A 25,284-nucleotide genomic window follows, 5' to 3' on the forward strand; every position below is an offset into this window, starting at 1 on the left:
ATGTTTTGAGAGGTTGTTTTACTACTCAGATAGTCTGTCACAATGTGAAAGTGTCCCAGCAGCCTCTTCCCCCAAACCCAGGTTGGCTTTTCTATGGAGATGCAGGTGTGTCCCACCAGGGCAGCATCCTAGAACCATTCCTGGTGTATGATGACAGCATGCCACTGAAGACTCTTGGGGTGGCCCCTTGGGGCCAAGCTCCTGTGCACCTGAACACAGCCTTGTGAGCTAGCCTGTCTTCCATCCCTGGGCCTCAGAGACCAGCAGAGCTGTTGTGTGTGGCTTTAAACTGCAGAACCCTGGCCACTGTTCTGCAGCAGTGGGAACCAAGTGTGTTGGAGGTGGCGCCAGCTGGTAGTAGAACATATTTACGTGAAAATCCAAGACAGGAGTCAGCTCTAGGACCTCCCTTAAAAGCTGTCCTCAGAGTTGGGAGTGTGGCTTAATAGGGCCCCTTATAACTTCTGCCAAGGACAGGTTAGGTAAGACGTTCTCATTAAGTTCATTTTGGGTTGGGTTTGGTTTTGAGACAAGTCCCAGTTTGTAGTCCAGGCTGCCTGGAACTCACTGTGTAGCCCAGGCTACTTTCTAACTCCTGTTGATCCTTCTGCAGCCTCTCAAGTGTTGGGACTACAGGTGTGAGTCCCCTACCCCTGCTGGGCTTTCCAATAAGTTCTCTCAGAGTTGTTTCTGTGTTAAATGCAGCACCTAGATTTCCCTAGGAATGTCTGATATATGACACCATCAGGCTGTTAACTCCATAAAGTGCAATGTTTAAATCATCATTTGAAGACCATTGTTGACTAACAGCCACCCAAGTTTAAGGCAGGTTCGTAGCTTCTATACGTCTTCCTCACTTTTCTTCTAGAGTGTTGTACTAGGGAAAGTTACCCTCTTTTGAGTTCAGAGCTTTCCTTTTTTTATATTGGCCACCAGGAAACTCAGAGCCAAACAACCACAGCTGGTGTAGTACATCTCTTGAGGCTTCTGTTGTTGCTTGCTTTTAAACTGACTTGTTTGGAGTTTTGTATTGCTTAAACAAATACCACCATTAGGAGAAGAATTGTTCTTAGCTCTGCCTGTTAGCACCATGGTTTGCTATGACCTAGCTTTAGAGCAGAGGCAGCTCTGTATGTGTGTTACACTAATTATGAGGTGAGCTATTTAATGAAAGCTTGCTGACTGGTGAATTCTGACTTCTGCTTCTCCTCAGGGACAAAACCCTGCCACTGTTTTGATTTAGGAGAGTTTACTTCTGACCCAGAGGGAAAGTGGGATTGGTGCAGACCAAGACTCTTGTTCCCAACCAGCTCAGCAGCAGCTGGGCCTGCTTCCCCCTTCTGTGGGATTTGGTGCCTTCTGCCTCTTCTTGGGCTTGGCGGGCCGGTGGGGGAGAGAGGAAACTGACCTCCTGATTGTGGCTGTGGCTGCTGGCTTGGTCTCTCCTCTTGGGTTGGAGCACTTTAGGATTTGGTTTTGCTTTTGCATTTCCTGTGTGTAACTCCTAAAGCAAAGTGAGTGCTGAAAATGTCACTTGGTATTTGTCATTTTGTACCTAGAATAACATTTGAGACCTGTGAAACAATGAGTCATTAAAATAGTTTGAGGCAGAAGAATCTATTGCTGCCCGTCTTTTTTCTAGAATGTTTTCAGTAGCATTACTGAGCTTCTTTAGGTGTGTATCGTGCTGGGGTGTTGCTGGTGGCAGAGTCCTTGTCTGGCACACGCTACAGTCTACATTCCACCCCCAGCACTACAACGTGAACAATATAGATATAGTGGATATAGATAATCTACTCCTTCACTGTAGCAATGCAGTGACACTGTGTAGGCCCCACCTTGCATGTCTGTGTGTACACAGCACCTTGCTTTAAGGTGTAGTATGTTTTGGAAGATCATGGGTCAGGAAAAGTGGCTGGAAAGGCAATTAGGCTACATACCAGGAACCAGCCAGTGAACAGGCCATGTCCCATCTAGGCAGTGGGGCCTTGAACATGGCTCATTATGAAGATCTAAGTGTCTTCCCTTGTCCTGGCCGCCCGACTTACAGTAGACACTTTGCATTTGTTGAGTTATAATGAAGTCAGAAGCAGCACAGGTGGGAAAGAGGCAGTAGGAAGAGTACTTTCTAGCTCGCTCATAGGCAGTCTTCTAACATAGTGGGCTCTGACGCCATGAGGGGCTAAGTGATTGCAGGACCGCCCGTTTCTGCAGTATGTGGCGGAGAATGACTTGTGAGAAGTCCCTTGAGGAGGCAGCTCCTGCTTGCTGAGTCAGAGCTACACTTTTAGAACCCCTGGTGTAGGCTGATCTTTCCAGATGAGGAAAGAGCCATGAACAGATTGTGTCTGCCTGCTTGGCAAAATGAGTCAGTAGCTGGCCCAGAACTCACACCGAGGTCTCACATCCTACTCAGAAGGGAAAACTAGTTCACTGTCCATGACCAGCAGGCTGCTGTGGTGCAGACCATATGCCTGTTGTTTTTCTGAGGTTCACTTCCAACCCAAGGTCCACGAGTGCCTTTCCAGGCATCAGTTGCCTGCACATAGCCTTTAACTCCTTTAAGGGGAATTGGGTTTTGTCTGAACATCACGGTCAGGGCACATGAGTGACAGACAGCTCTCTTCATTAGATGACAGATGTGCCTCTGGCAGCCATATTTGGACATAGAATTGACTCTCTAATGGCAATGAAGAAAGCAAATCTTATAGCCCAGGTTAAACTCCCACCTGCTCTCTGTCCATAGAACATGCCTGTCCTTCTTCTATACTGCGCCCCACCTCAGTGTATGTACTTCTGGTCAGCTGCAGTGACGCCTATGTGCAGGGTGGCCAAAGGTACCTTTTTTAGTTCCCCTTCCCTGCCTTACTCCCCTCTCCCCTCCCAGGAAACCCTTCACAAGAGCCTGCTGTCCAGAGAAACCATCTCAAGTGTGTGCTGTTTAGAAGAAAAAGGCCCCCATAGGCTCACAGGGAGTGTCACTGTTAGGATATGTGTGTGGCCTTGCTGAAATAGCTAGCTGTGGCATTGTTGGAGGAAATGTGTCACTGGGGTGGGCTTTGAGGTTTCAGAAGCTCAAGCTAGGCCTAGTGTGGCTCACTGTCTCTTCCTGCTGCCTATGGATCCAGATGTAGAACTCTTCGGCTCCTTCTCCAGCACCATGTCTGCCTGCACACCATCATGCTTCCTGCCATGATGATAATAAACTAAACCTCTGAACTGTAAGCCAGTCCCAATAAGTGTTTTCCTTTCTAAGAGGTGCTGTGGTCATGTGTCTCTTCACAGCAATAGAAACCCTAAGACACCAAGGTTTAAGCATCCCCTTCTGGCAGGCCTTAGGGAAGAGGATCCACACTGGCAGCCTTTCACCTCAGTGACCTCTGTTGCACTGAGGAACAGGCCCTGCGCCAATTTGTAGCATGAACCTGAGCTCATTTCAGGTTGTTCTTTGGGTAAGAGGTGTTTAGAGTCCAGAGCCAGACAATACTCTGCTGGACTGAGTGCAAGCAGTTGCCTGTACAGTGTTTTCCAGCCCTCCTCCCATGGCTGGTTTGAAGATAAAGAGACAGGCAGCCTTTTGAAGTAGCCCAGACTTTACCCAAACTTGAGGACATATCACCCTGTGCTAATATTTTTATTTTGATGAAGGTTTAAAACACTGTTCTCTACTCCCGCCACAGAGAACATATAAATATTACTGTAAAGAAACTAGATATTTCAACCCCTGCTTGGTGGGAGTGCTTCAATTTGTAAGGAAGGTTGAAACTAAAAGTTACTTATTAAACAGACAACCTCAGAAAGTCGTGCATAGCCTATTTACAGATTCACGACAAGAATTCGAGGGCCTTCTCAAACGTGCACACCTGTGCTTTGATTAAGTGCTTGTGACTAAGGTGTCCTTGGGTCTGAGGTCACGGTGCCTTGAGACACCACTCACACTCCTAGACAGTGCTGAATCTCTGGCAGACGTCTTCCTGGAGCGGTGGTGTGAATCTGTGGCTCTTAGAAATTCTGTGGAACCCTGTGGACTCTCCCTGTTGTCCTTGCCTTTTCCCCCTGAGGAAGGTCTGCTGTGGCCTCACATGCTGGGGCAGGGACTTGCTTGGTAGGAGTCCTGTTTCCTTCAGACCTGGGGGCCTGTGCTCTGGGCTGTTGGGCCCTTGACAGACCCTTTTTTTCCCAGTTGATTTTGTTTTCCTGCTGAGAAAAATCCAAGTTTTCCATGTCAGTTGTAAAATTGGTTTCCTCTTAGAATGTGTTAGAGGGGCTTCAGATTACTTTGTTTTCCACCTAGGATGCAGCTAGCCTGCAGGTCCAGGCAGCAAAGGGAGTAGGACAGAGCCTCCAGCTCCTGCGCAGAGCCTGCTTCTTAGGCCTCTTGGCTTTCCTGGCCAGTTCTGGACAGACTAACACTCCAGCTCCCTCCCTTAGTACTGTGTTGGATCCCTCGTATCTGCTTTCTGGATTGCACTTCTGAAGGTGCTTGGGTCTGGGATGTACTCTTGCAGTCCAGGAACCCTGCCATTCTGACCCACCTTCGTCTCCTGGAGGATTGCTGCCCTAGAGCAGCACCCAAGGACAATATGCATGCTTCCCCAGCCCAAGTAGGCACTAAACAAACACTGTAGCTATACAGACAACTCTCTAGGCAAGACTTTCCATGGCCACTTTGCTCCAAAACATCACACATTTTCACATGAAGCAGACCTGCAGGGATGCTGTGGGTTGCCCAGTGCTCTGCTCCTGTGATAGGAGGGTCCTCAATTGGCCCTACTTCCTTGCTGGGGTGACCGTTGTTAGCTGGACTTTGAGTGTTGGGACTGTTGGGTGGGGACACACACACACACAGAGTAGACCTTCTCTGGGTGCAAGGTTGTCCCCACCAAGGAGGGTCTCCTCCCTGAGATGAGAACTTCCTTGCTGCCAGATCCTATCTACCTTTGCCATAAGGGCCTTGCTCAGAGCCCTTTCACCTCTGGCAGCCTTGCCTCTCTCCCTTAGATCTCAATCTTCTAAAAGAGTGCTTATAGCCAGAAGGTGGTGACGCAGGCCTTTACTCCTAGCACTTGGGAGGCAGAGGCAGGCCTGGTCTACAGAACGAGTTCCAGGACAGTCAAGGATGTTACACAGAGAAACCCTGTCTCAACCCCCCCCCCCCCAAAAGCGTGCTCCAGGACTGTCTGTTCTATGAGGTCCAGCCCCTTCCCTGCTCAGCTGAGAGAAAATGAAGCTAATTTGTCATAGAATTGATGAACTAGCAACAGTCAAATCCCAAGTGTCTGACAGTCTTTGTGCACTTGGTTGTGGCGTGCTCTGTAGTAATTTCTCACGGCAGTCCAAAGCCTTCCCCCATCTCTGACCCTCCTTCAGGAATGGTTCACTTTTCCCCTTCACCTGCTTGCTCATGGTCCTCAGGTTCTGGGACCTGAGCAGGAAGCTCAACCTGTGACATGACATGGCTAAAGTCACATCTGTCATCTTCCATCCCTTGACATAACTGCAGCACCTCACTGTGCCAGCAGCAGGAGGGCCATCCCAAGCTGGGCACTAACTGAAATCTGTTTCATCAGAGGTTAGTCCTACACCCGCAGCTTTCTGCTCTGCTTCACGGCTCAGCATGTGACTTCAGAGCCTGCTTGTGAACTGTGACCTGTAATGAAGGTTAACTATGGAAATAGGCCACGCATGCAGGTGGCCAGGGTCTGTGTGTCTCTCAAGGCACATGTCCTCACCCAGCTTAGACTGCCCTCCCAGGTCCATGTGTTCCTTCCATAAACTTTTTCTAGATCTCGGAAGCCCGTTATCTCTTAGCATTTAGCTCATTCTCAACAGAAGGCTTTGCTTTAGCTGGCAAAGCACCTGTGCACAGGACTTCCATTCCTGCCCCCTTCCCCCAGGTGCCTTCTGTAGCTGCAAATGGCCAATGTGGAATTGATTGGAGTCTCTCAGACAAGATGTGCTCAGTGGGGTGGGCAGAACCAGAATCTGCAACACTGTTTATGAACAAAAGAACCTGAGACAAATTCCCAATGTGGACCAGAAAGAAAAGTAGAAACCTTCTTCCCCCAGCCCAATGACTGCCAGGATGTGAGCCTTAGGACAAATGAGAGGGGCATCTATCGGTTCCAGGAGACCGTCTGCTTCAAAACAGGCCTAAAGCGTGCTAAACACCACTCTAAAAGATGCAGTGTTCCTTGTCCTGGAGGTCCTTTAGTGAAGCCTGGTGGACTTTTTGGTAGCTATTGTTTTCAGACAGGCTCAGCCTTGATTCTACTTCTTTTGGCCTCTGCTTCAGCCTCCTCAGTACTCCCAGCAGGTGTTTGACTTTGGGTTGCCTTTTACTGAGGTCCTCTCTCGGGCATGAGGGGGTGGGGAGAGTGCTGAGTAAATGGAGGAAAGTTAGCACTGGGAGAGGAGATGACCAGGCTTTGTCAGAGCTTAGAGGCCTCTGTGGTGCCCACTAGAACTGAGAACCTGGCCAACTTCAGAAAAACTCCTCCCCTGCTTTCCAGCCAGGTGCTGGCAATTCTGGGCATCTCTGAACTAACTACTGTTTGCCCCACGGAGGTTTAAAAATAAAGTCCACCCCTATCCATTACCTTCTCCTGGTGGGAGAGCAGGGTGTGGCCTTGGCTCCTCCTCCCAAGCCCTGTGCCTTTGATGTGCTGCTGCTGTGAACAGTCATTGGCTGCTTCTCCAGGAGCTGATTCACTTTTACAAGAGCTGCTCGCCAGAAAGTCTCTCCTCTAGTCCAGTGGAGACTTGCCTCCCGGCTCAAGACTGTGAACACGTTTAGCAGCAGCTTCCATGCATGAGTTTATGCCATGCTGGGTATAAGTGTATGAGAAGACAATGCGAAGCCTGCCTACAAAGCTGTGTGTGTGTGTGTGTGTGTGTGTGTGTGTGTGTGTGTGTGTGTGTGTGGTAGGTCTTGCCCTTTGCACCTAGTAGGTGCTGTGCTGGCATGTTGGAAGAAAACATTTTGAGCTGACTCAGAGGAAATAAGATTACTCCAGGGACAGAAGTAGACCCCCCAGCCCTCCACTTCTGGACTTGGATCTGCTTTGAGCCATCTACAGGTTCTATCACTCTTCCACCAATAAACTGGACACTGCTAGTTGACAAATGCACTAAGACTGGGTTCAAATCCCATCACTGTCCTACCTCATTAGTCCCAAGGTTTCTGTATGACGAGGATACTGCCACCTTGGAAGGTGACTATGGGATCAAATGAGATAAGGCTGCAGAGAGCCTCTGGTTGGGGGGATGGTCCAGGTTCTGTGTTGCCATTGTCACACCTAGACAACATTTGGCCATGTATGACTCTACACCTAACACGGTGGTATGTGCGCAATGGTGGGGGCAGGGAAGCCTCACATTTGACTAGGAATGAAGTGGCCTTAAGTCAGTGAAGTATGTGGTTTTGCCTAAATCAGTGTGACTTATGGCTCTAATTTGAAAGCATGAGCCCTTAGGTACTCTGAACACTTGGCGTTGGTGAAGAGTCCCTGTGGGAGGAGAGGTATCTGTGATGCTATGATTGGGGAAGGAACTGTACTTACAGCCTTTGGCCAGGAGACTGAGTCTGGAGCTTCCTCCTGGCTCCAGATGTGTAAAGTAAGTAAATGAGCAGCTGGCCATACTACTTAGTGCCTGCTCCACTTGGCCTGATGCAGTTTGTTTCCCTGGGTGAGAAGGGAAGGAAGGGGCAGTGTAGGAAGTTAAGGCCTACCAGATCAAAAGGAGCCAATCTGGAGTCTGCCTGGAGCTGTCAAAGGTCCTGTCTGTCTAGCCAATAAGGAGCTACCAAGTGGTGTTTCCTGAGTGCCTAGCAATAGGCGCTGTCAGTTCTGATCGTGCCTAGCCAATGAGAGATGAACGTGAGATGTCAACTGTCAGTGGATCAGAACGCCTGGGTGCTGGGAGGGTATACAAGTTTCCCCTCCTCCCCCCCCCCCATTGTTAAATAAATATGTAGGAAGTTAAGGCCTACCAGACCAAGAGGAGCCAACCTGGAGTCTGCTGTAAGCCTTCTACCTGACTCTGTTGCCTTTTCACCCCCTCCCTGGGGGAAGACTTTAAGACCCAGCAATAGGGCAGGATTCTTGAGAGAATAGAAGGCTACATCTCTGACCTGAATTCTGCCTCCCAGGCTCTGCAGCAGTCTGTCCAGTATTCTGCCCATCCAGTGCTATTTGCTCTCAGGCACTGCAATACCTGGCATAGGAAGTCTGGGGAGGGTTTCCTAGCCTGGAGCCCAACTAAAGGAGAGCTGGTGCTTGGATTCTATAGCTATGTGCTGCTAGAGGGTGTAACCTAGAAGCAGTTGCATACAGCCAGCCTAGCCCCAGGAACTTCCATGGCACAGATGGGCAGGGCCCAGAGTTGCCCTATCTAGTTTAGGCATCCCAAGCATGGCTTGTATGGATAGAACATGCCAGAAATGTAAAGCTCCATCCCATGGTGGAGCATAATAAAAACAAGATGTGGGACTGCAGAGATGATTCAGTGGTTAAGAGCACCGACTGCTCTTCCAAGGGACCGGGGTTCAATTCCCAGCACCCATATGGCAGTCCACAGCTGTCTGTAACTCCAGTTCAGGGGATCTGACTCCCTCACACAGACATACGTATGGGCAAAACACCAATGCACATAAATAATTTAAAAGTGAGAAAGAAACACAAGAAGCAACTCAGGAGCAGTTGTATGAATTGTCTGCTGGATGGTGATATTTTCAGTAAAATGGGCTGGGAATGGTATAAATTGTATATGTGGCTCCCATTGGGTGTCTGCTGTCCAATAAGGCCCCCAAACACCCACTATTCTCTAGAGACTAGAAGAGGTGGAGGGACAGCTTTTCTCCTCTGCGGCTTAGACTCCCTTGAACATACAGCTGCTACTTGCCTCCTCCAGTCAGGTGGTATCCTCAGTATAGTGAATGCAGTTGCTCAAGTTACAGAATTCACTCATTGATTCTTCTGTGCTTAATGATGATTATTTACTTATATGTACCCACTACTGAGCTAAATGCAAGAGTCCAAGGGTGAATAAGACTTGGAACCCTTTGGGGTCTCAAGGGCCAAGTAAGTAGAAGCCCCTTTCCCCTAATTCTCAAAGTGGGAAGGAAGACAGTAGGAGAAACGGAGACCAGCATATGACTTCAGCTTCTGATGTTCCTGCCTTGAGGATCAGACTTATACTCAAAGCCAGGTGAGCTTCCTGACATTGACCCCGGTCCCAGATGCTTTGCCCCTGCCAGCGTGGGAAACACATTGGAAATAGACATGTAAGGAACTTGTAGATTGAGAACTGTATCCCAAAAGTGTGTCCTCTAGTGTCCCTGCCAGACACCAGCCTTGCCTCCAGCATAGCCACTCTCTTGACTCCCCAAACAATGGCTGCACGTTGCCTGGCTTTGTAATTGTGTAGGTCACTGAGCATATGGTTTTCTTGTGTGTAGCCTCTTTCTTCATTGTTTGAGTCATCTGTGCTGGGTAGGTGGGAATAGATGGTTCGTTCTCATGTGGGGTGGGATTCCACTTCCTGAAGGTGCCTTAATTTACCCCATATGCTGTCCCCAAGCACCCCTACACTCCTACTCTTAATACTCTGGGGTGTGTTTTACAGTGAATTGGGAGCCATATCTTCAGACACATACCTAGCTCTCCCTTCCTTTTTGTTTCTTTGTGTACTTGCTTTATTTTGCAACAAGGTCTTGTACTATTGACTAAGCTGGTCTCCAACTCTCAATCCTTTTGCCTCAGTCTCCCTGGTACTCGGCTTATAACCATGTACCATCATACCTGGCTTGCTTTTCCTTTGATCCACATGGGCATGCCTGCAGTGGTTTTCTTTTATGACTTTAGGGTGTTGTTTCCTGATGACAAATTCGGATGAGGACTGTGCCATGTGCCCCTTGGCCATTCAAGCATGACCTCTTGGGAGGTGTCTGTCAATTCTCAGAGAACTTTCCGCCTTGTAGTGGTGTAAGTGAAATGGAAATAGAGGCTCAGATCTGAGCCCAGTGGTGGGCGAGGCCTGCAGGTCCAGTCTCCTCTTCATTCTACTTCTTCCACCACCGCTCAGAGCTGCACTGGGGCAGTCATCAGCTGCAACCTGCCTGGCATAAAGGCAGTTTTCCAGATTTCCCATCTTTCTCTCTGAACCAGCAGTTGTATTTCTCAGAGTTCCATTACGCAAGCACACAGAGAAGCAGGAATGAGCTGTGTGTCCATGCAGCATTGTATGGAAGTTAGACTCCATCAGCCACAAGACTTGCCATCTGCCTTCCAGCAGAACATATTCACCCGTCAAACATGTGCTCATGGGAAACTGCCCATAATGAATCTATGTTTAAACTAGAGTTGGCTGGGCATGCTAGTGCATGCCTTTAATCCCAGTGCTTGGGAGCAGAGGCAGGTGGATCTCTGTAGAAGGAGGCGGCGGGGCTGTGTCCCGCCACCCGGCTAACTTTACCCCAAATAATTACACGGAAACTGTATTCATTTAAAATACTGCCTGGCCCGTTATCTGTAGCCTCTTATTGGTTAATTCTCACATCTTTCTTTAACCCATATTTAGTAATCCGTGTAGCACCACGAGGTGTGGCTTACCAGGAGAGATCTTAACCTGTGTCCATCTCGGAGAGGAGAAGCATGGAGACTCACTATGGCGACTGCCTGAAGCGTCTCCCCAACTCTGTTTCCTTTTTCCCACAATTCTGTTCTGTCTACTCCACCTACCTAATTTTCTGTCTCTTAAAGGGCCAAGGCAGTATCTTTATTAATAATGAAAGTAACACATAGACACTCCTCCATCAGATCTCTGTTAGTTTGAGGCCACTAACAGGTCTGCAGAGCAAGTTCCAAGACAGTCAAGGCTACATAGTGAGATCCTGTCTTAAAAGAAAAGAAAAGACAAGACAAGACAAGACAGACAAGAAGATGGATTGATGGTTAAGAACATTTGCTGAACTTCTAAAGGACCAGCATTCATGTCTGTTGACTTGTAACCACCTCTCACTGCAGCTCTAGGGGGATTTGATGCTCTCTTCTGGCTTCTAAAGGCACTTATACACACATGGCACATTCCCCCTCGTGCAAACAAAACAATTTTTTTAAGGGGAGCAGTTGGAGAAATGGCTCATCAGTTAAGATTGCTTGCCAGTCTTCCATGGCACCCAAGTTTGATTCCCTGTGCCCACCTTGGACAGCTCACAACCACCTGTAACTCCAGCTCCAGGTGATCCAGTGCCCCCTTCTGGCCTCTATGTGCATCTACACACACACACACACACACACACACACACACAGTGTGCAGACTCACACACATACACATAAATTAAAAATAAAATAAAAAAAACACAAGTGCAGTAAGTAATTCCTGCTTGGCCACATGAGAAGCCATAGTTTCCCTCTGTTTCATATTTCTTCAATGCTTGGGTTTGAATAATGAGCTTGTTTCACCGTTGGTGTTGAGAAAAGAAGAGAACAGACCACTTAGTATTTCCATGTTCAGCATCCACATGTGGTTGTGGGTTATCAGACAGGTCTTTGGTGTTACAAAACTTCAAACACCACCCCCTTCCCTGTCTTCACACAGGGAATGTCTCTATGTTGAATAAGACAGGGGTCTTTTAGTGTAGAAATTGTTGCCTTTAGCCCTCCTCATTTGGAGCTGTTTTAGCATTTGCCTTAGTTAATGTTGGCAGAGGCCTGGCAATGTTACCAGCTGACCATGACAGCTGCCATTTAGTAAACATCTGCTCTGAGTCAGGTCCTTTTTTCACCCACAGTCACATTTGATCCCCACAGCCATCAGAGGAGGAGGTGGGCTGCAGTTAGGCCTTTTCTGTTGGCAAGAAGAGATAGAAGTGAAAGAGGCCGAAAGAGGTATTGAAGTTAGTGGGCACACACGGGTTAGCCAGCCCACCTGACTCCACAGTTGTGCATGTCTTGCAGTGTCCACTGCTCTCCGCCCATTCTCATCTTCACTTCCTTACAGTCTGTAAGATCTTCCCAGACTACACACTGAACAATGAAGTCCCATTCTCCACACAGGTGTCTTACTCCTCGGCAGGGAACAAGGCTGCTGGATGAAGTAGGTGATCTCTAAATCATCCCAGTGATGCAGTGCTGAGCAGGAAGCCAAAGGCCAGACCTTTTGGCCGGCTGCGGGCATTGTGAGACTGCTACAGTGAGTCTCTGTCCACAGTGACCTTGACACTGTGGTCCCTGGTGTGGGTGCTGCTTAGAGGCTTCCCATCTCAGTGGAATTAAGCCGACAGAAACCTGTACTAAGTTGGGATCCCAGCTGCCGCCGCAAGTGACATCTGAAAGGCCAGTTGATGGCCCATTTGTCAGCAGCAGGCAGAATCATTGCTAGGCCTGCTGGGGGGCAAGCTAGAGATCTAACAGTAAAATCCTGGCACCTGGCAGGGCACTTTGGAAGAACTTGGCAAGCTTTGAGTGTTTTGTCTGTCGGTTTTGCTGAGGTTGATCCTGTGAGTAGGCTGGGTGTTCTTCACCCTCCTTCTTCTAGGTAGGGGCATGCAGCTCATGACTAGTCCAAGAACATGGCTGCTGTTAGTAGCAAGTTGCTGCTTACCTGAAGATTACAGTGTCATGCTCCTCCCATGGAGAAAACGACTAACTTGGTAGTCCTTGGGAACTTCTGACTTTTGGTGTGAATGCCTCACCAAACAATGAAGGACTCAGTCTTAGCTTCTGTTAATGGCCTTTCAAGCTTTCACGGATGTACAGGTCACAGTGCACCAGCTCTTGGTGTTTCCATATGGAGAAGGGCATTTCCCCCTGTGGTTCAGCACAGCTGTATTGAAAGTGTGTGTGCGTGCTTCGGCGTAGACCCTGGTTGTTTTAAGTTTTACAGCAGCTGGGTCCCTTAACCTTCTGCTCGAATGTAAAATCACACATACTTGGAATTGTCTGATATTAGCTGTAAAGTTAAATAAGGGACATGCCCTGCACCCTGGCAGTTTTACTCATAGGACATTTTCCTGCATGCTCAAAAGACATACTGAATATGTTGTAGCAGCGTTGTTTATAAAGCCAAAAGCTAAGAACAACCCACTGGCCACTGGTAGGCAAGCGGACAAGATGGTATTATGGACAAAAGCAAGGACACCTCCATCATCTGAGTGGTTAACTGTAGAGTGAGACTCTGCACAGAATGCTGCCATATATGATGGTCACAGACTTATAATTTAAACTACACATAAGGATGCAAATCATGAAAAGAGCCCATACAACCACAGGGTGGCTACCATGACAGGAGAGTGGCAATGGCAAAGGAACTCCAGAGTGGAACCCTCGTTTCTGGCTATGCCATCCACATATGGCTGTGTAAAGTAGAGAGAAGCAGAAATGCATTTCTCACTCTTAGTCATTTTCAGTGACTGTGAAAAGACAGCATGACCAAGACAACTTACAACAGGAAGCATTTATGGGGCATGCAATCTCAGGGTTAGAGTGCAAGCCCTTCATGGCAGGGAGCATGGCATCAACCAGGCAGACATGAGAGCTAACATCTCATCTACAAGCACAAAGCACACATGGCGGGTGGGGAGCTCTAACTGGGAATGGTGTGGGCTTTTGAAACATCAAAACCCACTCCAAGTGACACACCTCCTCCTAATCCTTTCCAAAAGTTCTACCAACTGAAGACCAAGTATTCAAATGTATGAACATATGGGGGCCATTCTCACTTAAATATGAAGGTGGTGCTATTTGACAGGTAGGGGATATATAGATTTGACCTCATCCTCAGTAACTTGTCTGCATGTGTACATTTTTTTTGTTTTAATTTTAGTCTTAGAAAAAATCTTTACAAAGATGCATCTACAAAATCTACATTATAATTTCTCAGCATTAACCACGGGAAGTAACAGGAGCCACCTGAGGCCACCGTAATGTGAGAGTAGCTCTGCTCCCTACACCAGTGATGCATGGGAGAGGCAGGAAAGCCTAGTGCGTAAATGCCTGTGACTGAGCTGTGAACAAGACTAGCAACAGTGTTTGTACAAATGCCACCTGCTGTCTCCTACTTACCCTGCCACTGCTGGGCATTACAAAAATGCTTCATCTGTACTTCATGGCACAGTTTGAGGGATCCTGAAAGCCACTTGAAACTTGGTTGTCACCCATCATTTAGAGGGAAAGCCAAGGACAGCCTAGTTCCTGCTGTCCTGATTTCGAGAGTTAGGAAGGTTGGTTGTCATTAAAAGCATCTCTGTTCTCCATGTGCCTTGCTGGTTGTTTTGTGCCGACTAAATGGCCTGAGAAGAGTGATATATTGACAGGTCCCTCAAAGTGTCACCACAGCTTCCCAGTTGTATCCCTACACAAACTGAATTCAGGACCAGGCAGGCAAAGGTAGAGTAAGTTCTGCCACCCACTTCCTGACTTTGATGGCAGCTGGCAGGATCTCTAGTTCGTGGTCAGGGCCAGCCTTGCCCTCGTGCTCCTTAGAGCGTTTTTGGTGGTTTCCACATTGTTTTCACCTTGGTTATGATGGCTGGCTGTGAGTCTGGCCAGTTCCTTAACCCCACATCTCCCTACAGAACCCAGGGCAGCAGACCCTAGAGAAGAGGAAGTTGGCTCACCCAGCCAAGTTTTTGAGGAACTTTGACCACCACAGTAAACTCAAGAAATGTCTATCCTGCTAGACTTCCTTCCCTTCATGTCTGCTTTCCTTTCTCTGCTGTCAGCCTGCCTGGGAGAGATTAGTCAACTGCTCTCCTATTCCATCCAGCCCAGAGCCTCTCAGGGTGTGTTGGAGGATGTTACAAGGCCAGCATCTGAAGGACTTGGGATGGATGCAGGAGCAGTGAGATGGATACAGAGGAAGTAGGTTGTACCAGAACAGGTGTGCCTCTCCTGTCAATGAGGAGAAGAGGGTATTGGTGAAACTCCCTCTCATCAGGAGTGAGCTACGTGTCAGGACTGGAGAACAACCTGATAAAGATCTGTAGGCCACATGGAAATAAGATTCAGAGTTTGTATTCATCGAAATTGTAGACAGGTTAGCTTCTGTTGAGCAGCTACCCTTGCCATGCCTGTTGATAAGTGAAGTTATACCCCAATATACCATTTCTAGTTAAAAATACAAATCGAAAGTGCATATGGAAGAGGGCAGATACAAGTGTCTGGCCTGGGCTGTGATGTTCTGTCAGCTAGGTGCCTGAAACGTGTTTTCAAAAAAGACTTATTCTACTTACCTATGGGACTGGAGTGATGGCTCAGTGATTAAGAGCACTTTTTGGGTTCAATTCCTAACACCCACATGGTGGTTTAACTCCAGTTCCAAGAGACCTGATGGCCTTTTCTGACTCCCATAGGCATGTATGTAGTACATATACATATAGGTAGGCAAAACACTCATACACATAGAATTAAATAAATCTTTTGTTTTGGTTTTCAGAACAGGGTTTCTCTGTGTAGTCTTGGCTGTCTTGAAACTCACTCTGCAGACCAGGCTGGCCTCAAACTCAGAGATCCACCTGCCTCTGCCTCCCAAATGCTGGGATTAAAGGTGTACACGCCCTGACCACCCAGCTTAATAAACCTTTAAAAATTAATTGATTTGTCTGTGTGTTTATGTATTTGTGGAAAGTGGCTTGATGGCTAAGAATATTTGCCATACAATCCCTGTAATTCCAACATCAACGGTTCCAGTGCCATCTTCTAACCTCTGTGTGTGCTCAAGTGTACATGTACATGTGCAGGCACACACACACACACACACACACAGAGAGAGAGAGAGAGAGAGAGAGAGAGAGAGAGAGAGAGAGAGAGAGAGAGAGAGAGAGAGAGAGAGAGAGAGAGAGAGAGAGAGAGAGAGAGAGAGAGAGAGAGAGAGAGAGAGAAATGTGTTTCATGCCTCCAGCTCACAGAATATCTTAGCCCAGCCCAGCCTGCTTCACACATGCTCAGAACACTTACATCAGCCTATAGCTGGGCAGAGTCCTCCAACACAAACCCATTTCCTAATATGGTACCTTGCCTGCCAAACATCTCCTGTCACTTACTGATTAAGTATACCTGAGGCCCTCTGGCCACCCAGGTTACTGTATGGAACCAGTTGTTTCCTTTCCCTGCCCAGTCTTGCAAGAGTGAACCATACCATGTTTGCCGTCACCCAGGATGTGATCAGCATGGGAAGAGCAATGTTTCCTGCATGTGTTGTCAATCTTCTTCATACCATCCATATCAAGGGGGAGAACATTTTTAGCCTCATTTTAAAGAGTGAGAGAGGGAGCTGGGGAGATGACTTACGTGTTAAGAGCTCTGGTCGCTCTTCCAAAGGACCAGGGTTCAATTCCCAGCACCCACATGGCAGTTTACAACTGTCTGTAAGTCTGGTTCTAGGGAATCTGGCATCCTCACACAGACATACATGCAGGCAAAACCCCAATGTACATAAAAAGTTAAATTTGTAGGGGGAAAAAGTTAGGCACATGTCAGTATGTGACCATCTGACTCCAGACTACTCTCTGCACCGTCCTCCTATGGCACGCTGTGTAAACTATAAATGGTCCTGCCCTGCTCTGGTGGGGATGGAGGGGAGAGGAAAGGCCAGAAACTCCCACCATTCCCCCCATCTGGTCTGACCTACAAGGGCTGCTCCTGAGTCCTGCTTCCTTTAGGCCAGTGCCCACCTCATTCCTGGAGAGCAAGGGCACCCAGCCTGAGGCGGGTTCAGTTTGCTGGTTGGAGTGAATGCTGGCGGCTCTGCTGTGTGTTGCTGATGCTTCTGGACTCCCCAGAATCTTCAGAGGCCAGAGTTTGTCTGAGCCTGCCTGACTACTTGGCACGTCTTTGACCAAGAAATGGAACTTTGATCTTGTTAAGTTGCGTGTAACAGTGACAACAGTGACAGCCCTGAAATACAGCTGTTGTCCTTTGTTGGGGGTCGACTTTGCTTTAATACTAAATTGTTAGAATTTTTTTATGGAGTGCTTTTTATTTTTTAAAGCTAGATAACTTACCTTCCCATGGTCCACAATAATGTTTTGTTCTTTAGTTTTCCAGGCAATTTTAAATTTTTTTATCCCCTGTGGCTCTCTGCTGTTGCTGCCGGGTGTGGGGGGTATCAGGTGTTTCCTGAGCACCCATGTATGGCCTCAGGGAACATCATCCCTGTCAGGAAATAGCCTAATGAGGATAATAGTAATGAGGTGGCTGCGGATTACAAAGTCGCCTGGTGGGTTGGTTAGTTGGTCAGTCAGCTTTGTTGAGATGTTAGCATTTACTCACTCAAAGTGCACAGTGACTTACAGCCTGTGCAGTCACCATCAGATTCCAATGTCATCTGTGTTCTCCCTGAGAAGACCCCTTGTTCCTTAATGATCCTTTCCCATTCTGCTCTCTTCCCTCTGCTGTCTTAGGCAGCCACTGATCTGTTTTTTGTACTGTGGACTTACCATTCTGGACATCTCAGACAAGTAGAATCACACGATATGTGATCTTTCTTGTCATGCTGTCATAGGGTAATACTTTCAAGATTATTCATATTATTGCAAGGTTGGAGCCTGGTTTTCTTTTTTATTACCAAATACCATTTCTTGGATGGATATACCATATTTTATTTATTCATTCACAGGCACATGGGCATTTGAGTTTTTCCACCTTTGGGCCATGATGAAAGCTGTTGCTCTGAACTTTTCCTGTGCACACCCTGTGGATGGTTTTCTTTACTTGTCTCAGACACATACCTACCAATGGGATTTCTAGAATGGTGTCTTTAGTATTATGAAGACCTGCCAGGTGTTTGCCAGTGCAGCTATTACATTCCCAGCATCAGTCAGCATATGAGGCTTCTGGTTCACTCAGTCCTCACCAATACTTGGTGTACCTGTTGTCTTTAGTGCTCCTCATGTTACGTGGGTTGTTTTTTTTTTTTTTCCCAGTACTAGGGATCAAACACTTGACCCCAAATGTTGACCATCTTTTTTATGTACTTTTTTTTTAAGATTAGCCATGACTACATTGAAAGTCTATTTTTTAAAAAAAAGATTTATTTATTGTGTATATACAGTATCCTGCCAGCACGTAGACCTACATGCTTTATATACAGTATTCTGTCAACATGTATGCCTACATGCCAGAAGAGGGCACCAAATCTCATTACAGATGGCTGTGAGCCACCATGTGGTTTCTGGGAATTGAACTCAGGACCTCTGGAAGAGCTGCCAGTGCTCTTAACCTCTAAGCCATTTCTCCAGACCTTTTAATGTATTTATTACCAGTATGTTTTTGGAGAAATGCCTTTTCAAATTATTTTTATTAATTTTATTTATTGTGTATGTGGTATATATTGTGTGTCTGCACTGTTGTGTATGTGTACACAGCATATACATGGTCTGAGGACAGCTTTCAGAAGCCAGCCCTCTCCTATCATGGGTTCTGGGGGTCAGATTCAGGTCATCAGGGTTGAGCCATCAGCACATTTTTTTCTCAGTATCCCCTTTCAAATTCTTATTAAAGTTATTTGGGGGTTTTGTTGGTTGGTTGGATTTTTGTTTTTGTTTTGTTTTGTTTTCAAGAGAGGGTTTCTTTTTTTGTAGCTCTGGCTGTCTTGGAACTCACTTTGTAGACCAGGCTGCCCTCGAACTAAACAGAGATCCGCCTGCCTCTGCCTCATAAATGCTGGGATTATTTGGTGTGGTTTTTGTTTTGTTTTGTTTTGTTTTGTGGGTTTTTGTTTGTTTTTTGAGACAGGGTCTTCATGTACTCACACCTCACACTGGCCTGGAACTTGCAGTCTTTGTGCCTTTGCTCATTTAAAGGTTGTCCGCTGTTGCTAAGTGTGAGCGTTTTATTGTCATTATTGTTGTTTATGTTGCAATGCTGCAAGTAGCAAATGCAGGGCCATGGCTGAGTTAGGTAAGCTGTCTACTGGTGAACTAACTGCATCCCACTGACTTCCTTGTTTGCTTAATTGGCTGTTTTTGTTTTTATTGTTATTGTTCTTTGTATTTTGTGGTTTGTGTTTTTTTTGTTTTTTTGTTTTTTGTTTTTTTTTTTTTTTTGAGACGGTCTGGCTATATACCCAGGCTGGCCTCAATCTTGTAATCTTGGTGCCTCAGCCTCCAGCTCCCCAGAATGAGCTCCCTAGAATGTTTTTCCCTTCTATATGTAGTCCCTCATCAGATACATAATCTGTAAATACTTTCTCCATCCTATAGGCTGACTTTCCACTTCTTTGATGCAGTCATTACAAAATAGATTTTAATGTTGATGGAGTTCTAACTTACCTATTTTTATTCCTTGTGCTTCTGGTGTTACAACTAAGAGTGAGCTCATATCCAAGCCCACAAAACCACCTATACTTTCTTCTAATTGTTTTTAACTCTTAAGTTTAGATCTTATCTGAAGCTCATTTTAGCATGTGGTGTACGGCAGAGGTCCCGATTCATCCTTTTACAGACAAGTGCCCTCTTGCCCCAGTACTGCCTGTTGAAATGTCTGTTCCTTCACCCATTCAGTGGCCATCACATCCCTGTTGAAAATCAGCATGGACATGTGGGTTTATGTCTGGGGGCTCAGTTCTGTTCTTGGATTCATGTGTCTAGGCTATATAGTACAGTCATGCCTTGGTTAATGTGGCTTAATTTTTACGTTGAGGCATATCAGTCCTCCAGCTTTGCTGCTTGTTTTGGCTGTTCTGGATCTCTCATATTTCCTTACTAATTTTAGGATTAGAGAGTGAACTCTTACCAAAGAAATTAAGCTAGCAGGATTCTCTGGGATAACAAGTTGTTACCAGGAAATATTACTGTTGTAACAATAGTAAGTCTTCTGATCCAAGAACATGGGATACTTTTTCACATATTTTAGTTGTTTTGAATTTCAGCAGTATGGTTTGCAAAGTGTAAATGTGAAATCTCTCTTGCCAAATCTATGTCCAAGAATGTCCTTTTTGATATAAACTAAAGGTTTTTAAATTTTCATTTTGAATGTTTATAGCTACTGTATAAGAGTACAAATAGTTTTTATATGTTGATGTTGTATCCTTACTGAACTTGTTAGTACTGATAGTTTTTTGTTTTATTTTGAAATCTTATCATGTAGCCCTGGCTGACCTAGAACCCACTGTTTAGATCATAGTGGCCTGAATCTGTCTTGTCTCTGCCTCCCACATGCTAGGGTTAAAGATATACCACTACATGAAGCTCTTGTATTTTATTTACTTATTTATTTATTACGGTTCTGGGGGCAAAGCCCAGGCTATGGACACACAAGGCGAGCACTGCGCTCCCCACTGAGCTCTCTTTCTACCCAGTATTAGCAAAGCTCTTGAGTGGGTTGCTTAAGAGTTTCCATCCACCATCCTGCAAGTAAAGAGCTGCATGTGCTACTGTCTGCAGCGACCCCAGAACTGCACAGGCTGAGCCTCACAGTGAGACCCTGATTAAAGCTGGCGTAGAAACAAGAGCGTACCATTCTTCCTTATGAACTGAGTACCTTTTTCCTGTCTTTACTAATTAACCCTGTAAGAAATTTCTGGTGCAGTGCCAGCCAGAATCAGTGACAGCAGACCTCCTTGACTTGTCCGACTCTTAGGAAATCATTCAGTCTTTTATCTTAGACCAGAAGGGTTTTAACACCTTGCTTCCATTTCTGTCTTTGCTGCCACCTCTAAGACCTGGCATTTGTCATGTTACTTGTACTTCCCTACACTCAAGAATAGGAGACTGGTTACAAAGGCCTTCGCTATATCCTGATATCTACCCCTCTCTGAGTCCATGGGTGTTCTTAACTGTTTCTCTTGCACATTGACTAGATGCTCATATGGAGCCAGCAAGGACACGCAGACATTTTGATGTAAGATCTTCATGATGCCCATCCTGCCTGCCTCTGTTGCTCACAGTTCTAATCACCCTAAAACAGGGAGACATTTCAAAACTCGACACACATGAGCAGTGTCAGAATGGGTCTGCATGTCCTGCCCTTTGAATCTTTCAAGAAGGAAATCGGAGCTTAAAGACCTTAGTCATTTCCACAAGACAGCTGCAGCTTCTCCTGCCGCCTCCTCTAACAGCCAGGCCTCTGTGTTTTCAGACCCGCAGCGCTCTCACCTCTCCTCCTTCACCATGAAGCTGATGGACAAATTCCACTCTCCCAAAATCAAGAGAACACCATCCAAGAAGGGAAAGCCAGCCGAGGTGTCGAAGATTCCCGAGAAGTCTGTGAGCAAAGTAAGCTGCATCTCTAGGTGTTCCTCCTGGCCAGCCTGTGGCCAGCATTGGGGGCTGCACTGTGCGTAAGTGCGCTTACTAGGGCCATCTGTGTCCCTGGGACCTGGGACCTCTAGGATGGTGTGTGCCTGTCCTGCTAATCAGTCCAGCCAGTGGCTTGGACAGTTCTGTATCACCCTCTGGGCATTTAAAGTAGCTCAGAACATGGTGCTCACACCTGGTGCTGCCTCTTACCCAGAGGCCCTGGGCTACTTTCACGCAGGGCTCTGATGGCCTGAACCGTTCATTCAGCCTCAGGACCTGGGCTCACCCTGAATCCCTCTAAAGGCATCCTCCTGCACTAGTAACCTTATCAGGGCCAGTGAGCCAGATGTGTGGAACAGCTGTTGATTCTCATCAACCCCTCCCTCCAGCCTGCAACATCCATTTCAAGCTCTGTAGGAATCCAGGTTTCCTCTCTTCCAGGAGGCAAGAGACAGATTTCTACCAGAGGGCTACCCTATCCCCTTGGAACTGGAGCAGCAGGCAGTAGAATTTATGTCCACCAGTGCTGTGGCTTCCAGGTCTCAGAGGCAGAAGGTCAGTGTGACATTAAGAACAATTGGGGTTGCCTTGCCTTCCACTGCAGATCTCTGGTCCACGGTCTGGGGATGGAAAAATACCTGTGGCGATGTCATTGTTTCTTAGCTGGGTGGCAACTATGAGCTTAAGTATTTGATATAATTCTTGAATACAAGCATTTATCTGAGTGGCATTGATGGGGAGGGAGCTCAGTCTCCGCAGCCAAAATTTGGGTCCTTTTAAGAGTGGAATTGAGCGGGCACTGGGGCAGTGGGTGAGCATCACCTTTCCAGAGTGGCTACTCTCTCCCTGAGGTGCTGACGCCTTGGGATGCTGTCACAGCCAACTGCAAGGTTCTCAGCAAGGGGCACCTGTCACCAGCACTGGCGCTAACAGCGCCTCTTTCCAGCCTTGCACTGAGTGCTCACCTCTCTTCACCATCCCTGACAGCAACAACCTGCCCTGCTTAAAAAGAAACCGAGTCTCTAGAGATAGGGAGCATTTAGCTAAAGCCACAAAGCAGTGGTGAAGTCAGGATTTGAAAGCAGACTGATACCAGAGCCTGCCTGAGGCTCTTTGTAGTGCTGAGGATCTGCTCCGGGGCCTCATGTGGGCAAAAGCTTTCCGCAAGCTGTGTCCTTAGTCCTGGTTCTTGTTTTGCTTGAAATATGGCATGGCTTTCTAGCTTAAGCTAGCTTAAAGTGCAATCCTCCTGCCTCTGTCTCCTGAATGCTAGGATCAAAGGTGTGTGCCACCATACACAACTGCTGTATGTCTTCTTTAGGAAATCAAGTCCGAAAGTGTTTGTTATTGTCTCACAAGACTGAATGTTCATCTTGGTGCACCACTTTACATTAAAGAATACTCTTAGCGATGTAGATGAAAACAAGCTTTGTAGACGAACTGCTCCCCTGCCCATGACTGTCCAAGGGTAATTAAATGCAGAACCATTGTCATAACTATCAGTTTAATGTGGCTTACAAACACCACCCTGTTAATGTGGACTAGCAGAGTGTCTTAAATGTCTGGTTAAAGATAGAAGAAGTAAGGTTTGTAAGCCCAGACATTCTGTTGGATGAATTGCTGCCTATGAGCAAGAGGGCAGTACCTGGCATTTATCAGGTGCACTACTTCAGTATAGAAGAGCCTTGAGCAGAGCGAGGTTTGTTCTATGTCAGAGCATGCAGAGCACACTCGTAGAGCCCACACCTTTAACCGCACAGCATAACTGCAAGAGAATGTTGGTAGGAAAGTTTTAAGCCATTTGATCCTGGAATCTTTTCTTTATGCATTATCCAAAGAAAGGTCATGGAGGAAATTTTAATAGAAGCATAGCCTTCACTTAGTGAGGTGCCTGCAAGCCCCAGCAATGCCTGAGACATTTTCAGTTGTCATCACAGGTGAGTGAGACAGGAGCTGCTGCATATGCAGTAGGTGGGAGCCAGCAATGCCATGAGCATCCTGTAGCAGCAGGGTGACTTCTCCAGGCCTTGAATGTTTGTAGTGCTGAGGTGAAACCTGCCCTGTAGCCGGAAGTACAAGTGTACCCTGGAGGGAGGGCAGAGCTCACCCTGCTCATCACAAGGCCCTTCATGAGTGTAGACTGCTGTTTAGTACAGGCCCCAAGATGGAGTCTGCCACAGCACATAGGTGAGAGGAACAGCGTCCAGAAACCTGTGGTGTGGGAAGGTTGCTGCTGCTTGAAGTGGCCTACTGTTCATTCTCCCTGTCACCTCTTACAGAGTGTCTGCGTTTGCGTCTCATGTTGTCCCACTTGTGACTTTCTCTGTTAAATCACAGGATTTGAAGAACAGGAAGTAGAAGTGCAAATCCCGACTATTGCTGCTTCTTGGTTGCAGCCCGCTGCCCTGTGCTTTCACACCCGTTGTTTTATTTGTTCTGCTCTAGCCATATGGAGAGAGCTTTCTAATAGTGTTGGCTGTGGTCCCAATTTTCTAATTAAGTCTGTTTTGTCCACTGTATTCCAGTGTCTTTCCAGCCTGGCTTCATCTAGACACAGCAGTCTTCTCATAGGAAAAAGTTGTCAGTTCTTTTTCAACCTCTTAGCAAGCCTAGCAGTGAGCTATGGATTGTTAAAAGTAGCAGAGAAAATTTAGTCCCATCCCAAAGCTGACCATCTCTATATGATCAGTTAACAGCATCCAAAAGTGGCTCAGAATGGGTGAGTTCTCTCTCTGGGCAGCTAGACAGCGGCTAGACAGGTGGCTCTCCTGGAAACTCCTGAAGGGGTTTCCCTTTCAGCTCTGCAGCTCTTAAGTGAAGTAGGCAGAGCGATGCCCCTGCCCCAGAGCCTAGTACAGCTGGGCTCTGTTAGGTGTGCCTTTCTACAGGGCCCGACTGTTGGATATGGAAGAAGGAAAGATGTTGAGTTGTCTTTTCATGATCCTGGTTCCAGTTTTTCTTCTGTTGTGTTATGTTGTTATAGCCCCTGTCCTGAAACTTGCTATGTCACTAGACTAGTCTCGAACTCAGAGACCACCTAACTCTAACTTCCAAGTGCAGGTATTAAAGGCAAGCACCATCAACCCAACCTGGTTCCAGTTTTTTATATGCTGATTCTAATTGTTTCCCACCCATGACTAGGCCCACAGCTACCTGATTCGCTGTCCTGCGGTGCTATGAGCACAATTTAGTTTCCATGAAGCAGAGGGGCCAGGGCTCCAGGTACAAGCTGGATTCCTACTGCTGCTCTGATGTAAGGCAGTAGCTGAAGCGCAGGGTCGGTTTGTATCCCTTCCTTTTCCTCTGCGTTTGAGCTCTTCAGTGGCTCACGACAGAAAAGCACAGGTGTGCCATGTCACCACTACCAGGCAGGAAAGTGACCTCAGCTTTCACTTACCTGTGTGCACTTTACCCAGGGCTTTCTAGGACGTGTGTGTGTGTGTTTGTGTGTGTGTGTGTGGTATGATAGCATTTGTTTGCTATGTTGTCTAAGCTGTCCCAGATCTACAGTTATCTCCTGTGTTGCTGGGACCGGGTGTGTGAGCAGGTCTAACCATGTTGCTTAGGCTGGTCTCAAACTTGTATTTCTGCCTCCTCTGCCTCCTGAGCACTGAGATTATGAGTGTGCCCCACCACAATTTATTTATTTATTGTACTCTCTAAACTGGAATGAAACATGCCAGGTTTGTATTCTAATTTTGTCACTCAGCTGTGGGATCTTGGGCAGGTTACCTATCCTATCCACTCCCTGCCGAGCCTCAATTTCCCCACTTATGAAATAATAGCATCTGTTATGTGGCGAGACAACAGGCTGAACTGAAACCAATATATCTGAAGTGCAGAGTTCTGTGGGTGCTTGAAACACTCAGAGTGGCAGCTGTGCCCTGGCCCTTTCCTCCCCACTCCGTTGTCATCCTTCCTTGCATTTTCACTAGTATGGATGTGACCTCTGACCCTGATACAGCATCTCTTTTTTTTTTTTTTTTTTTTTTGGTTTTTCGAGACAGGGTTTCTCTGTGTGGCCCAGCATCTCTTAAATGTTA

The 25,284-nt window shown here is 46.9% G+C and overlaps 1 protein-coding gene across 7 annotated transcripts in view; it reads left to right on the top strand.

Moving 5' to 3' along the window:
• Rapgef1 (Rap guanine nucleotide exchange factor 1) overlaps positions 1–25,284 on the top strand; it is a 119,725-nt gene that overhangs the window by 39,792 nt on the left and 54,649 nt on the right. For 4 of the 7 annotated variants that reach the window (XM_038336244.1, XM_038336239.1, XM_038336238.1 and 1 more), the window contains exons 2-3: positions 21,081–21,217; positions 21,683–21,796. In XM_038336244.1, coding sequence (XP_038192172.1) covers positions 21,081–21,217; positions 21,683–21,796 — 251 coding nt within the window. The remainder of the gene's footprint in view (positions 1–21,080; positions 21,218–21,682; positions 21,797–25,284) is intronic. The other 3 variants (XM_038336245.1, XM_038336242.1, XM_038336241.1) reach the window with 1 other exon arrangement.

The sequence above is a fragment of the Arvicola amphibius genome, chromosome 7 (genome assembly GCF_903992535.2).
Source record: "Arvicola amphibius chromosome 7, mArvAmp1.2, whole genome shotgun sequence".
Lineage (NCBI taxonomy): Eukaryota > Metazoa > Chordata > Mammalia > Rodentia > Cricetidae > Arvicola > Arvicola amphibius.